The sequence below is a fragment of the Myxine glutinosa genome, chromosome 2, assembly GCF_964187855.1.
Source record: "Myxine glutinosa chromosome 2, kmMyxGlut1.1, whole genome shotgun sequence".
Lineage (NCBI taxonomy): Eukaryota > Metazoa > Chordata > Myxini > Myxiniformes > Myxinidae > Myxine > Myxine glutinosa.
The window spans coordinates 185,055,210-185,070,379 of record NC_136262.1 but is presented as its reverse complement, the minus strand read 5'-3'; the positions used below and the strand labels follow the sequence as shown (position 1 = coordinate 185,070,379).

The window sequence follows — 15,170 nt, the reverse complement described above, 5'->3', positions numbered from 1 at the left end:
TAGGAACGGCACTAAATCATAGCTCTGCAGTTCCCTCTACAACGAGCAGCTTGATTGATTCCAGGATTACTTAGATTAAGCTATGAGGAGCTGCTGAAGAAGACAGGACTTTATACATTGGAAAGGAGGCGATTATGCGGGGGTTTTATACTTGTATCATCATATTGATTGGTATTTGTAGGAAATGCCTGATTGGTCATTCTTCCTTGTCATGATTTGAGCATGCATTCATTTGCAGACTTCCCTGAGCAAACTCCTGGAGACTTTAAATCAAGCTGAACCCTACTTCATCAGGTGCATTCGCTCCAATGCGGAGAAGGTAAAATGAAATTACCACCGAGCCTTCGTCGTCATCCTACTTATCTTTACATTGATGTTTCCCATGGACGAAGCAACACACCAGACCTGTTTATCGTACAGCGTAGGTCTAGTCTCCAAGCCGATCCGGCCTGAATGACCAACAAGGCCATCTGAGATGACAGCAAAGGATGTACACATTAAGCATCCCAGATGCACTCGTTTTTAGGAATTACATGAATGACTTGCTTTTCTTCAGTCTTCACTTTTTTATTGTCATTGAAATTTCACAAGATAATTGTGCTATTTTTAGGTTTAAATGAGTTTGAAGAAGTATTCCCTATTTAAATGTTTTCGGTTGAAAATGTTGACAAAAGTGATGGCAGTTTTTCAAAATGTCCCATCAACACATATTTAAAGGCAGGACAAAGATGCTTCCTTCGTTTCACAGCTTTGAAAACACAAATACCTCCCTTAGTACCTCCCTTAGTACCTCCCTTACACATTAGTAATGTGTGAAGAAATTTGGGGACATGGTGTTTGCCTTGTGATCAAACTGTCCAGGACGTTGTGGTTATCCTTCTGGATGGCCTCGGCAGAAAACTTAAATGACCTAGCTGTCCTAGCAGATCAAGTATAGATACTCCATGCTGAGAGACCCCTTCATCTTTTTTCAATGCTAACTTTTACTATAAATGGGCCCAGTGCGTCCTTGTCACAAATTGTCCTTTTTTGTTTTTTGTTTTTTTAAGATTCATGTCTGAACAAACTGCGATGAAATATATTTCGGGAATATACACTACCCCCCAATAATTGTAATAACTACCAGGTTATACTCCACCAATTTTGCAAGAGGAGAGAGAGCAAATAAAGTTTCAGGTGATATTTCATCTCTTGCCTATGGACTTCCTCAGACCTTCATCCTAGCTCTGGCATGTGGTTTATTTATTTATTCTTTATTGAAATGTGAGCCTGGTGTTGGCTTAACAGTTAAGGGGGCTGGCTTAGGATGTTTGGATCTTGAGTCCGAGCCCTGTCGTGCTGTTAAATAACACCAAGTGGGTTGACTCAGCCTGTCATCCTTTCGAGGTCAGCAAAATGGGTATCAACTTGCTGGAAACAGGCGGAACTGCATCAGGGGCACAACTGCCCTCCCAGAAATTATGCAAACAGCAGCCACAGGCTGCATACAAAATAATAAAAATATGGAACCGTCTTCCACCCATGCTCTAGAACAAGTAGTGGAGGGAGCATTAAGCTAAAAGTATGCCATCTTTGATCACATGCTTAATCCAGGTTCAAAGTGTTTGAGTGGTCGTATTGGCACTTTTACTTCCGGGACAGCAAAGAGACAGCAATTTTTGCCAAACGAATTCACGATCCACTTCAGGTACACGCTTTTTCGTGCAGTTTGGGTTATATTTGCATTTGAAAATCCATTTTCTTACAAATTTTACATACTTATTTATTGAAAAAAAATAAAGTTGGCACTTCCTGGACTATCATGAGTACTTAATTTGTTTAGGATGACATGATTAAAGGATCAACATTGATGTTCACCTATTTACTTATCCTCATATTGACGTAGAAAGTGTGATTGCTTGTTTAAAAATCAAAACGTAACTTATTTTAATGTCTTAATCGTACACTTGCAGCACTGTTAGCTGCACAACCTGCTGCATAGTTGCTCTGGTTATGATGGATGCAGTACTCGATTGTCTAAACATTCTTATGTCGTGTTGTGTTGTTCTTTACAAAATCACACGTGGAGTAAATAATGTTCTCGTACTGTGCTCTTGACCAGCTACCCCTGCGCTTTGATGAGCGTGTTGTCCGGAGACAACTGCACTACACGGGTATGCTGCAGACCGTACGCATCCGCCAGACAGGCTACAGTGCCCGTTACACTCTGCAGGTAAGATTCCAAAGGTTTTCAGAGCCGTGTGCTACACAGCAACAGACATGCACTAGATTTGTTTTTTGGACAGGCTCGTTTGATTTGGGCCTTCAGTGAAAACTCATAAATGATATTGTATTATAATAATTGCTTGCTTTAGAAATGTTCCTTCTTGGTAGATACGTACATGCATTGGAAAATATTTTTCTGACATCAAAATGACAATTTGTTGATCTTTCTAACTGTTGCAACCTTAAATTGTTGAACATGGTGTTTACAATAACACAAGCTGAAGCCTGTGGTAAAAATACCACAATATAAGAAGAAAAAGAAAATGAAGCCTTTTATTCTTGCATTGGTTGAAAGACCTCAAAAATGGGAAGTTGTATATTTCTTAACACTAAATGTTTTTTGGAGTGATCGAGGTGTTGGTGAACGAGTCAGTTGTTAGTTAGTGTTAGTGACCGTCTGTTTCCTATACACCCACCGCCCTGGTTAAAATTTTTTGTCTGTTTGAAAAAAATATAATTTTCCTATTGGTTTGGATTCATTTGAAGCAACTTTAATTTGTTTTGTTTTTTCTCTCCGGGGAGAACATTTCGTGTTTCAGGGTGGGACAGGCAGACAAAATTAGCCTATTTATATAGATGGATTAGTTAGGAACTAACCCTGCCCCCCCCCCACCCCCACCCCTCTCCCCCGCCCATATCCTCCCCAATATCCTCCCCCAACCCGCTAGACCTCCACAAATGTGTCTCTGTAAGGCAAAATGGTGGATCAGAGAGAAGCTCCAGACAGTTTGGAAATAAATACATTTATTCAGCATATTATACGTATTTTCGAGGGGTAGGGCATGCCTTCAGAAGGTCACTTCAAAAATGGGCAAGGTGGAGTACCCCTCTGGAGCATTCTAGCGAAGGAGCTGAATGATGTTGTATACATGTGAATATATACAATGCACATCGAAAATCTCCAGGCACTTCATGATTCCTTCCAGGAGTTTGTGGAGCACTTCCGCCTTCTCTTGCCCCGTCGGAGTGGAAAATTACGAGACGATGTCGTGGATCTTCTGAAGCGCACAGGCCTTGATCCACAGAGCTATCAACTGGGCCGTACTAAGGTATGCTGAGCTTGCATGCATATTTTCACACCGATTTTTAAAATCTGGCATATATTTCCCAACCTTTACTCCCTTCAGTATTGTCAATGCACTGTTTGAGTCCTTTTTTTCCTCTTATTTTGTTAACACGTATATGAGAGACGATCAAACTCGGTGGTGTAATGGTTAGAGCGTCTGCTCTGAGTCTGGAAGGTCTGTGGTTTAAGCCCTGATCGAGTCATACCAAAGATTTTTTAAAATGGCATGTGCTGCTTCGTTGCTTGATGCTCAGCATTTTAAGATGATTGAGCATGGACAAACAATGCTGGAAAAGCAATGCCCTTGCCAAGAAACTGCTTTAGCAGTACCAATGCTCTGTAAAGAGTACGGTACATCAACATCAAAAAAATATATGCGAGACAAATAAAATTGGCAGGTAGGGCCCTTTTTCCCTTCCTCCATTTACAACCAAAGTGACGTATGAATAGAAGAACCACCTTTAGAGGCCATTTTCCCCGCAGAGCAGGGGTTGGCCTTTTTGGGCACCTTGGTCCCCTTTTTGAAGCAATGTTTTATGGTTAGATGCCCTTCCTGCTGCCAACCCTGTTAGTCGCCTCTTGCGACACACAGGGAAGTACCAGTGAACTGGTACTCAAACTGCCGACCTCAGAAGTATGACAGGTTGAGTCAACCCCCCTGGTGTTAATTCAGCGATCGACCGGGATTCAAACCCAGGATCCTAGGATCCCAAGCCGGCACCCTAACCGCTAAGTCAACACCAGACTTATGGATCATGTCTCAAAATATTTATCCATTTGATTAGATCAATAATGTCTGTTATTCGCATTTTGTGACGAGTGGAATCGCATTTTGACGTTACAATTCTGCCGAAGGTATTTCTCCGGGAGGCCGAGCGACAAAGGCTGCTGGAGAAGCTTCACGCTGAGGTTTTGAGGTGTATTGTACTTTTACAAAGATGGTGTCGCATGTGTCTCGACCGGAAACGCTTCCTGCATGCACGCAGCGCTGCCATCTGCATCCAGGTTCGTTTCCTGTGGTTTATTTTAAGCATTCTGGAACACATGCTTCTTGTAGATGTCATTGTCTTGATTGATGAAATGTTGATAAACCTAAAAGGAAGAGACATTTCGTGGTAATTTTAATTTTATTAGTAGACGATGCATTGTTCGTTCTTTCTGCGAACCTTGTGGTAAATGCTTGATTTGCGTTATGAAATTACCTAAACAGTCTGAACGTTCATTTGAAACTTTTCAGCGTTGTTGGCGTAACAAGCTCTTAGTTTCCAACATCATCCAGTTGCAAGCTGCTTGCAAGGGTTCATTACAACGGAGCAGGTAAGGAAACAGTCACGACTATAATAACAGCAAGCGGGGGATAATGCAAAAATAATACTTTTAAATGATTAACAAGTCATTTCCAGTACCACGTCATGAGGAAAGATTTTATTTATGATGACAACCTGTAATTAGGAACACAATGTGAACTCGAGTGCATGACTAAAATTATTTTTCAATTTTATTCATTATGCAATGGATGTTTTTCATCAGGTGCAAAGAAATGCTGCTACAAAGAAGCATGTGGAAAAATATGGTGCGTGTGGACAAAGATCCCAGTGAATATCAGACAAATGATGAGAATGCTGAACTGGCGAAAGACAAACAGCAACCTCTGAGCCAAAATGGTGGAAGCCCTTGCTCAGATGTGAACTCGTCTATGTTGAACAGCACCGAAAAGCTAATCAAAAATGACTCTGTCGATTATTCAGAGCAGCTCTTTATCTCCAGTGGAGTTGAAGAACCTCCCGAGGCCCAAAGTAGTGATGGGGTGACACGTCAGGAGCGTCCTCGCTCGCTTCTGCTTGACTCTGAGAAAGCACGGGCAAAAAGGCAGAACAACCGGCAGAGGGAGCTTGATCAAGCTGCATACTCCTTAGAATATAGGCGGCAGCGTTCTGGGAATTCGTGCCCATCACCTACAGGTGATTTAGCTATCGTCAAGGAACCATCCCCATTTGCAGTCTCACCACAGAATGATGTCAGTAAGATCTCTGATTTTGAAGGGGTCATCTCTGACTCAAAAAGCTACTTTGGGAATGAGGGCCCCTTGGCAGATGTACCAAAAGCAAAGCTGAGGACTACTGGAGGAAGCTCAAATGTGACTGGCAGAAATCTGCAATTATCACCAGGTGTTTCAAATGCAGAATTGAAGCTATCAACCACCGAACAGGAAGACTCTGCAACTGGAGACTTTCTGCAGAGTCCATCAAAGGAGGAGACAGTTGGTGAACTATCTCCTACAGGTGGGAGTCAGGAAGACAACATGTCATCTTTGTCTGATTTTGATAGCCTAGAACCTTCGGAAACAAAAGCCGAGGGTGATGCCCTCAGTCCAGACAGTGATATTGCAAACCGTGGAGAGGTGTTCAGCAATAACTCCAAGCAAAGGATCCTTCAACAGCTAGACGAGAGCAGCCATGCAGTTCAGGAGCGGCAGCAATGGCGACACCTTGAGCATCAGTATGATTGTCAGAATATTGTGGCAGTCGTGCGTATGCAAAAGAACCAGCTTACACGTGTGCGTCTAAATTTGCAGCGCCGTCAAGAGGAGTTGCTCGCCCCTCAAGAGAATACGTTTTTACAAAGGCGGATCAATGACGATGGCTTTTTCTACCAGGGTGGCAAATCATTGGCTCATTCTCAACCTGTGAGTATGGAGCGGCTGCCTGGAACCGGTGCCGGTAGCATGGGTCATTTACCATTAGTCGGTGAATGTTTGGCTTGTGCAGATGGCCAGGATGAGTGCGTTCAAAACTCACGGACTATACAGCGCTCCCACAGTGCACGCGTCAGCAGCACTTCTGATCCACGTGGGCCACCATTTCAATCCAATAGCTGGCTTTTTCATCAAACTGAGCAACTGGGGGGAACCACAAGGCCAAACCGCTATGGAAAGCCACTCCGCAAGAAGGGTTTTCTGCATGCCAGTGAAACTAGACTTGCTGATATTGAAGACAGGGAGCAAGTTGATGATCAATGGTGAGTCATGGTTGGGATACAGTTTATTTAATTCCCATTTTTTCTTGCCTTGATTAAATCGACCTTACGCATTGCTAGAACAATGTAATGGCTGTGCCAGTCACATTTTACATGTGACGCTGCATATATATTTCATGGATTTTGCCACTTGTGGATGGAAGTGGGAGCCTTTATTTATATTGTTTATTCGAAATTAGAGCATGTTGGCCTTCCCGTCTGAAGCCCCCAGCTCCAGCTTTCGGGACCCAGGCTAAAATCCCATATTCTGTCTTTGTCCATTGTCTACTAATGTCCTTGTAATTTGTGTAAAAGTATCTAAGTGATTATAAACATATTTGTCCTCCATTTCTTTTGATGTGCAAGTTCCCTACAAGCCTTAGATTAATGTAAAAGAACAAAAGCAAGTTTAACTGCAAAGATGGCCCAGATTATATTTGCAAGAGGAGTTCGTTTTATTTATTTATTTATTTTGGGGAGAACAAACAGGCCCTCATTATTACCCTGAGCCTCTATCACCAGGCAACTCCTCTTCATTTCCTTTGATAAGCAACAGCGCTCAAATTGAATAAACACTGGCAGATAAAAATTCGACACTGGCTTTTGTGCGCTGATTAACCATGAAGCTTTGAGCAGTTTCTTGCCTGCTTCGAGGCAAGATGTAATCCTGGTATATTTCAAACTGGTATACGTCAATATCATAATCATTGGATTTCTCTGTGCATTTGCTCCTTTTGTAAATCATGTCAACCCTCGGCTGCTACCACATACATAATTCACACCGTGCACTGTTCCTGGTCTGAAACGGCTTGAGCATCACACTTGCCAATCCAAGAACCCTACCTTCCACCTGAAGGCCGGTGAAGTGTTCCTTTGGGATGATTTCCCAACTCATCCCATTATGGTTGTCTGGTATAGTAATGTCATCACATTCCCAGCACTATCATCATGCTCCCGGCCACCTATGATGATGAGGAAAACAGAAAGGTGGATACAGCAAAGGCCATGTCTTGTTTATCTCTCTAGATTGAAGAGTTTCTGGTGCTTTGGGTGGAATTGAATATGCAAGCTGAAGTAGCATCATGCAAAAGGAATGAAAGGTGTTTTGCTGCATTTCAGCATGGCTGTTATCTATGGAAGTGCCTGTTCTGTGAAGCATTGACGGATAAAAGGCAAAAGGTTAAATGTGCATACAGCCAATGAATGGCCATGATAGGAAAAGCAGGAGAGCACCAAATACAAGCCATTACTGTGATCAACCTAACGCCTTTCTTAGTAAAGGACCTGGGACAGATCGTCATATGTACGTACGTAAAGTTAGGCAATCATTATGCATTATGAGGAAGTAGAAACATTGGCTCTGCTCTCAGCTTAGCGTGTAACGCAGCAGAATAGTTACACCCCTTGAAATGGAATACTTTTGTTGTGTGAATGAGGCATTGTTCTTGTAGTTTGCTTCTTGGACATTTTGCATCATTGCAAAACCGTTTGTCATTACTTGTCATCAAATTACCCCAAAACCAAACAAAGAATATATATTTATAACGGCCCTCACAGCCTATACACTTCCGAATTCCCACTCCAACCCTAGACATGATTAAACGTAAATATCATCATTTTAAACTTGCCTTGTGCATCAACAAGCGCCAAATATGACATTTCCATTTGTGTTAAGAAGCACGAAGGTTTGGGTAAAACACGCCCATCTATGAACGTTCGGCCTTTCACGGCCCACATTGTCTGGAGTTTTTGCAGTCTCAACTTTTCCAACCAATTGATCAGGAAGTTCAACGGGATGAACGCCACATTCACCCACCAGCATATAAATGAACCCCCTTCCTCTCCTGCCTCCCCTCACCCCTCTCCCCTTCCTCCCTCCCATCTCTTCCCACTCCCATCTCTTCCCCCTCCCCTCCTGTTCCCCCTCCCCCTCCCTGCCCCTTCCCCCACCCCCTCCCTGCCCCTTCCCCCTCCACTTCCCCCCTCCCCCTTACCTCCTCTTTCCCCCTCTTCTCCCCTTCCCCTCCTCCCCCCTCCCCTCCCCTTCCCCCCTCCATCCTCCTTTCCTCCTCCCCCCTCTCCCCTCCCCTTTCCCCCCTCCCTCCCCCTCCTTCCCCCTCCCTCCACTTCCCTCCCTCCCCTCTCCCCTCCCCTCCCCTCCCTTTCCCCCTTCGCCTCGCCTCCCCTCCTCCCCCTCCCCTTCCATCCCCCGCCCGGCAACGCCGGGTACTTCTGCTGGTACAACATATATTTTATATTATATTATATTATATTATATATTGTATAAACATGATCTGCAAATTATATATAAATTATATTATATATTAATTTTGGAATAATTTATATTACTTTTATTAATAATTAATATGAACTTTATTTTTCTAATATATATTTATAAATATCAAAGTATAAGTTTATATATTTCGTTTATATATTCGGACTTCCGCTTTCGGTCCCTCGAGCGTGGAAGCGACTTTGACCTCTCCACGGCATCAAAGTTTTGTCAAAGTATTTTCCCATTGTCAAATTTCCACTCATTATTTTATTGTGTATGTGTTACTGTGTGTTTCTAGTTAGTGTTGGTTTGCAATTTGTGCAAACTTTTTTATAATTAATCTTTTTCTGTTCACACTGCGTGTGCAGCCCAGTCTCTCTAGGCTTCCCTCCCCCTGTCGGTGTTTTCTTGAATTTAAGTTATTTCCTTTGCTTTATTGCTTATTTGTAAGATTTTTCTCTTCTCCCCCTAACTTCCCCCAACATATACACTTTGTCTAACGTTTTAAATACAAAAAATATATATATTATTTCCTTCTCTCTTCGCGGACACGTGCCTGTTGTCTCGCCCCGCCTACTTAATCTCATTTTCTTCCACCTCTTCCTTCCATCTCCAGCCGATACTCGCCTTTCCAATTCTAGTTTCCTCCATACTCATTTAACCCTTTCTCCTTTCTCTGATCCATGCCCTCACTTCAGGGACTTTTCCCAGATTGTTTTTCACGGTTTTGTTTAAATATGTTTAAACTTTCCCCTGCAGTGGTTTTGATTTTATTCCAACACGGTGTTTTTCTTCCTATTTAAAAGGATTTTTGCAATTTCCTCATCAAATCACTCCATTTCCAAAAAAAATTCAATCTCTTGCAGTCATTCCTTTATACATTCTCTAAACTCACCTTCATTCCACCCCTCTATCGTTTTCAAACGGATTTCTGGCTTGAAAATCACAATAAACCCAGTTTGTAATAAATGTTTGTTTTTCATTAATCATCCACTTTCTAAACTCCCCCCCTCACCCCTCCCCTCCTAAACTCCCCCCTCACTCCTCTTCTCCAAAACTCCCCCCTCCCCCCTTCTCAAAGCTGCCTCCTCCCCACTTCCTCTCCCTTCCATCACATACCTCCACCTCCTCCAACCTTCAACTTTGCTCTGCCCCCCCCCTCCCCCCCCCAAACAACACCTCACTGTGCCCTCTTCCCATCACCATCAAACCTTTTGTCCTCCTCATCCTTCCCTTTCTCCGAACTCTTCTACAATCTCCGACACATTATATCAACAGCTCTCCCTACATCCCCCTCTCACACCCTCATCTTACCCTACCCCTCCCCTCCCCTGTCCTGTACCCGATGCTTCCCCTCCCTCTTCCTTAACGGTATGGACCTCAAACATCCGGGGCCTTCGCTCAAACTTGACTGATCTCTCCATACAGGTTGCTTCTGACAAACCAGACGTAATCTGCTTAACAGAAACTTTCCTCCTTCAAGATGTCTCTGATTCCTTAATATCTCTCCCTGGTTACTCCCTCCTCCGGAATGATAGACCTGAGCCTCGTCCTGGTGGTGGGGTTGCTATCTTTATCAAAAAAACTCTCTTCCTCACTCTCCTTGCACTGCCCTCTCTCCACCCCATCCCCAGGAGTACCTCTGGCTACGGCTTCCTCTCTGCTCCCACCTTTTGTTCATATGTGTCTGTACCGTCCTCCAAACAGTGATGACTCCATTTACATCTCCCTGTCTGACAACATGGACCAACTTCTATCCACGCATCCCAACTCTCTCTTCCTCATATGTGGTGACTTCAACTGTCATCATGCCAGCTGGCTGGGTGTGGGTACCTTACCATTCCCTTATTAACCAGCCATAGCACCTCAGCAAAGGACTTCTACGACTCACTGGGACTGACACAATCTGTCAATTTCTCGACCCAGATCTCAGTCAATGGAGTATCTTCTCTTCTAGAGTTGGTTATGATTAACTTCCCTGCAAATGTCTGCTGCTCTTCTTCTGCTCCAATTGGTTCTTCTGATCATTTCCTTGTTAAAGTGGACATCTCTCTGGCCATTCTCAGAGAGCCTCCTCAGCGCCAACGAGTCTGGCATTTCACTCAGGCTGACTGGCACGGTCTTCAAGCAGCCATCAATCATCTGGACTGGTCTCCCATCTCAACTCCCTCTGACATCAACTCTTCCTGGGAATTCTTCCAAAGTAAACTGCTCTCTCTCGTGCACAGATTTATCCCATCTCGTCTTCAGTTGTCATACCCTTTCTCCCGTCGATGGTACACTGAAGCTTGTGGTGAGGCAGTTGCCATGAAGCAACTTGCCTTCACCTCATGGAAGGCTAATCCAACTGAAGGTAATCTCAGTTCCTTTCACAAAGCTTGGAACAAGTGTGTGTCCACCCTCAGGAGAGCCAGGAAACAATATCTCTCTGCTCTCAAGACTGAACTCTCAAACCTGTCTCCCTCCTCCAAATCCTGGTGGCATCTGGTCAAATCTGTTTCTGGTGTTTGGTTCCCTTCCATTCCCTCCCTTACCTTACCTGTCGAAACCAACGCTTTCAGAATCGTTGGAATCTCCCACGATGAAGCTAACTCCGAGAGCCTTTCACTCTCACCGCAGGCAGGTTGGTGGTCTTTCTGTATTCTACCGAATCCTATCCGGCCTAGCTCCCCCAGCTCTGTCTGTGCTCTGTCCCCCAAATATCCCTACAGGTCGTACAAGGTCTGCCTGCAACCCTCTTGTGGTTAAACTGCCAAAATCAAGACTCTCTATTCACCTTCACTCTTTCATTCCTCTTTTCTCCCACCTCTGGAACAAACTCTCTCACTCTCTTCAATCCCACTCCTCCCTCCAGGTCTTTAAAACAGCTGTTCACCACCATCTCTTATCTTCCCCCATCCAAAATCTTGATCTTTTCCACCCCTGTTAATTCACCCCAGATCCACTTTTTCGAAATGCCAACTTCTTTCCTGGAAGTCCTAGCAGTGTCCATATGTTTTATACCTCTCCCACCCCCCTTCCTCCCCCTTCACATGCCTCCTCCCCCCAGGCCCTCTCACTCCTACAGATCTCCCGATGTCCCTGCTCTCAAATGTTGTACTTGTGTGTTTCCCTCTCTCTCCCCATATTGTCTCCCGCTCCCTTTATCATATGTTTTATGTGTCAATTTGTCTTTTTGTGATTAATGTTAGCTGTTACATGAGCCTCAATCTTGTAGACAAAAAAAAAAGCCTATGAGTGCCTGTTATAAGCATTTGTTTGTAATCAATGTTCTGTTACCCATTTCCTTCCGTGATGCAATTGGGCTCCAAATTCAACTATTTGGGAAGTTCAGAAAAGGTAATCTGATTGGTCATCTGAGTTCGCATTTTTAGTGCTTCAGTCTCAGGCCTTACTGCCACCAAGAGCTAGAGGACCTAAGCATATAACTTGAATGACTGAAGCTAGATGGCTGAAGACAATTACAGTTTGGGTTTTTACTTGTGAACAACTTGAGTTGCTTTGTTATGGTTAAGTTAACATTGATGATGTTCACGGTCATGTCCAATTGCTTGTTTGGCATTTCTTTCAGTTCAACACCCCCAGTTTCACCGCCGTTGTCACCCATTGGAGTGAAATTCGACGAGGTGAGCATTCAACTTGTCGATTTACTATGTGTGTTTGGAAGTAAAGTTTGTTCAATTCTTCTGCAGCTAATCACCTGTTTTAGGAATCTATCAGAATGGATAGTAGTTGACGTGTAGTATGAGCCGAGCCATATATGCATCAACTCCAAGCAAGTTCACCTCCACCGAGTGCAGGATAAACGATCCTACACGGCCAGAAAACGCCGGCTGGGCATGACGCGCTCCAACTTCTTAGTACAGAAATCGCAAGACATGCCGAGCGATGAAGAAGATCACACTTTTCCTCCTCAGATGCAGGGTACAAAGATGGTTAGTGTCAACACCAGTGGCTCATTCTTGCCTAAACCTGATCTTAATTAATTTACATTGATCACCAAAATCCAGGTTGACTGCTCACCTCCACCCTTCTGTTCCTCTCATCTCCTGCTTGAGGAATTGCTTTCCTGAAACGGTTAAATCCCGTTCTTCCCTCCGAAGCTTCAAATTGGCACTACACCACCATCTTCGGTCATCTTCCATTCCTATCTGCAATCTATTCTACCCCCATTAACACACACTCCACAACCCATAACCAACCCCCTCCAGTCGCTGTTTCATTTCCAATCAAGTAGTTGCCTCTCTACCTTCCATCACATTGCTCTTCCATATGGCCAAATTTCAACCAAACATAGTTGAATACCACCCAAATGATACAAAATGAGGCATTCACATTTGCTTTTGTGGTGATTTTTGTTGGAAATTCTGATTTGTAAGAGCCTCTTCTTTTTGTTTTGCTAGGCTGATTGCTTTTTTTTATAATCCCAATGATACAAGTTTTCACGTGGTAGATGAAACCTCCATACCGCTTTTGTATTATCCTTTTTTCCCAAAAACGTTTGCAGTGATTTAATTTGAACATTTTACTGAGATTGCAACAAGTTGCAACAGATACCTTACGACGCTAACTTTCTTTTCTGCCATTGACTCAGAAAGCAGAGGCACCTCATGAAATCTGGGGCGTGCCTGTAGAGTGGGATGAAGGATTCCAAGTTGTAACTCCTGCCAGCGTTACTCGGACTCAGACCAAAGGTCAAGACAGGTAGGCTATGCTGGCCAGGCCTGAATCAAGCGCATGGCATGTTTTTATGCACATTTGTAGTCCAGGTTTACAGGAAAGCTGACTACATCTCATGGTATTTCTAACAAGATTGTTTGTCAACATTTAAGTTTCGCATTTTTTCTGAGTCAATACAGTATTTAAGCTTGTTCATAGTCCTGACACTCGAAATTGCTCCAATTTGACTAATTCCTTTTAAATTTTATTTATTTATACAGAGTCAAGATTATTATGGAAGATAAAAATAATGGATGACGTGGCTACAAATACCAAAATAATGGATGACATGGCTACAAATACAAAAATAATGGATGATGAGCAATTGTCCTCTTCACGCTGTTGAAACCAAAGCCTTCAGAATCATTGGAATCTTCCGTGATGAAGCTAACTCCGAGGGCCTTTCACTCACTCACCGCAGGCTGGTTGGTGGTCTTTCTGTCTTGTACCGACTCCTATCTGGCCTAGCACCCCCAGCTCTATCTGTGCTCTGTCCCCCAAATATTCCTACAGGTCGCACAAGATCTGCCAGCAACCCTATTCTGGTGAAATTGCCAAAATCAAGACTCTCTGCTCACCTTCACTCTTTCATTCCTCTTTACTCCCGCCTCTGGAACAAACTCCTTCACTCTCTTCAATCCTACTCCTCCCTCCAGGTCTTTAAAATAGCTGTACACCACCATCTCTTATCTTCCCCCTTCCAAAATCTTGCTCTTTTCTACCCCCGTTAATTCACCCCAGATCCACTTTTTTGAAATACCGACTTCTTTCCTGGAAGTCCTACTAGTGTCCATGTGTTTTATACCTCTCCCACCCCCCCCCCCTTCCTTCCCATGCCGCCTCCCCCCCAAGCCCTCTCCCTCCCACAGATCTCCCGATGTCCCTGTTCTCTGCTGTTTTACTTGTGTTCTTCCCTCTCTCTCCCAATCTTGTCTCCCGCTCCCTTTATTGTATGTTTTGTGTGTCCGTTTGTTTGTTTTTTGTGTGATTAATGTTAGGTCTTCCACAAGCCTCGATCTTGTATACAAAAAAAAGAAAAAGATGTGGCTACAAATGCCAAAATAATGGATGACGTGGCTACAAATATCAAAATAGTGGATGATCTGGCTACAAATACCAAAATAATGGATGACATCGCTACAAAAACCAAAATAATGGATGATCTGGCTACAAAAACCAAAATAATGGATGATGTGGATACAAATACCAAAATAATGGATGGCGTGGTTACAAATACCAAAATAATGGATGACGTCACTACAAATACCAAAATAATGGATGATCTGGCTACAAATACCAATGTAATGGATGATCTGGCTACAAAAACCAAAATAATGGATGATGTGGTTACAAATACCAAAATAATGGATGGCGTGGTTCCAAATACCAAAATAATGGATGATGTGGTTGTAATGTATGACACATTTACATGAAATAATGAATGACACATTTACATGAATAATTTTACATGAAGACAGCGACAGAGACAGCGACAGACAAGGACAGCGCCAGACAGAGACAGTGACAGTGACAGTGACAGAGACAGATTTTTTTTTGCTTTTTATAGGTATCGATGTATCGTCAGGAATGTGTGCAATCTTTTCAGAATTTTAAACAAGAGTGTTAATTTTTATGTATGGTGTTTGACTTTTGTTGGTACTGTTATTGAGGTGATGGGGATTCATTATAAAAGGTTTGTTTTGTTTTTCAAGGAGTCGATGGAAGATTTTTGGCAGCAAAAGGTCTTCGGAAAAAAAGGCAGGGAAAGAAAACATGCCGGTGGATATAGATTGTGAAGAGCCTGGACAAATACAAATGGAAATGGATGGT

The 15,170-nt window shown here is 43.3% G+C and overlaps 1 protein-coding gene across 8 annotated transcripts in view; it reads left to right on the top strand.

The window, feature by feature from the left end:
- LOC137421000 (unconventional myosin-IXa) overlaps positions 1–15,170 on the top strand; it is a 285,807-nt gene that overhangs the window by 197,572 nt on the left and 73,065 nt on the right. For 7 of the 8 annotated variants that reach the window (XM_078772058.1, XM_078772064.1, XM_078772060.1 and 4 more), the window contains 10 exons: positions 239–319; positions 2,102–2,212; positions 3,192–3,314; positions 4,187–4,336; positions 4,569–4,648; positions 4,862–6,349; positions 12,193–12,247; positions 12,422–12,556; positions 13,216–13,325; positions 15,053–15,168. In XM_078772058.1, the coding sequence (XP_078628184.1) occupies positions 239–319; positions 2,102–2,212; positions 3,192–3,314; positions 4,187–4,336; positions 4,569–4,648; positions 4,862–6,349; positions 12,193–12,247; positions 12,422–12,556; positions 13,216–13,325; positions 15,053–15,168 (2,449 nt within the window). The remainder of the gene's footprint in view (positions 1–238; positions 320–2,101; positions 2,213–3,191; positions 3,315–4,186; positions 4,337–4,568; positions 4,649–4,861; positions 6,350–12,192; positions 12,248–12,421; positions 12,557–13,215; positions 13,326–15,052; positions 15,169–15,170) is intronic. The other variant, XM_078772061.1, reaches the window with a different exon arrangement.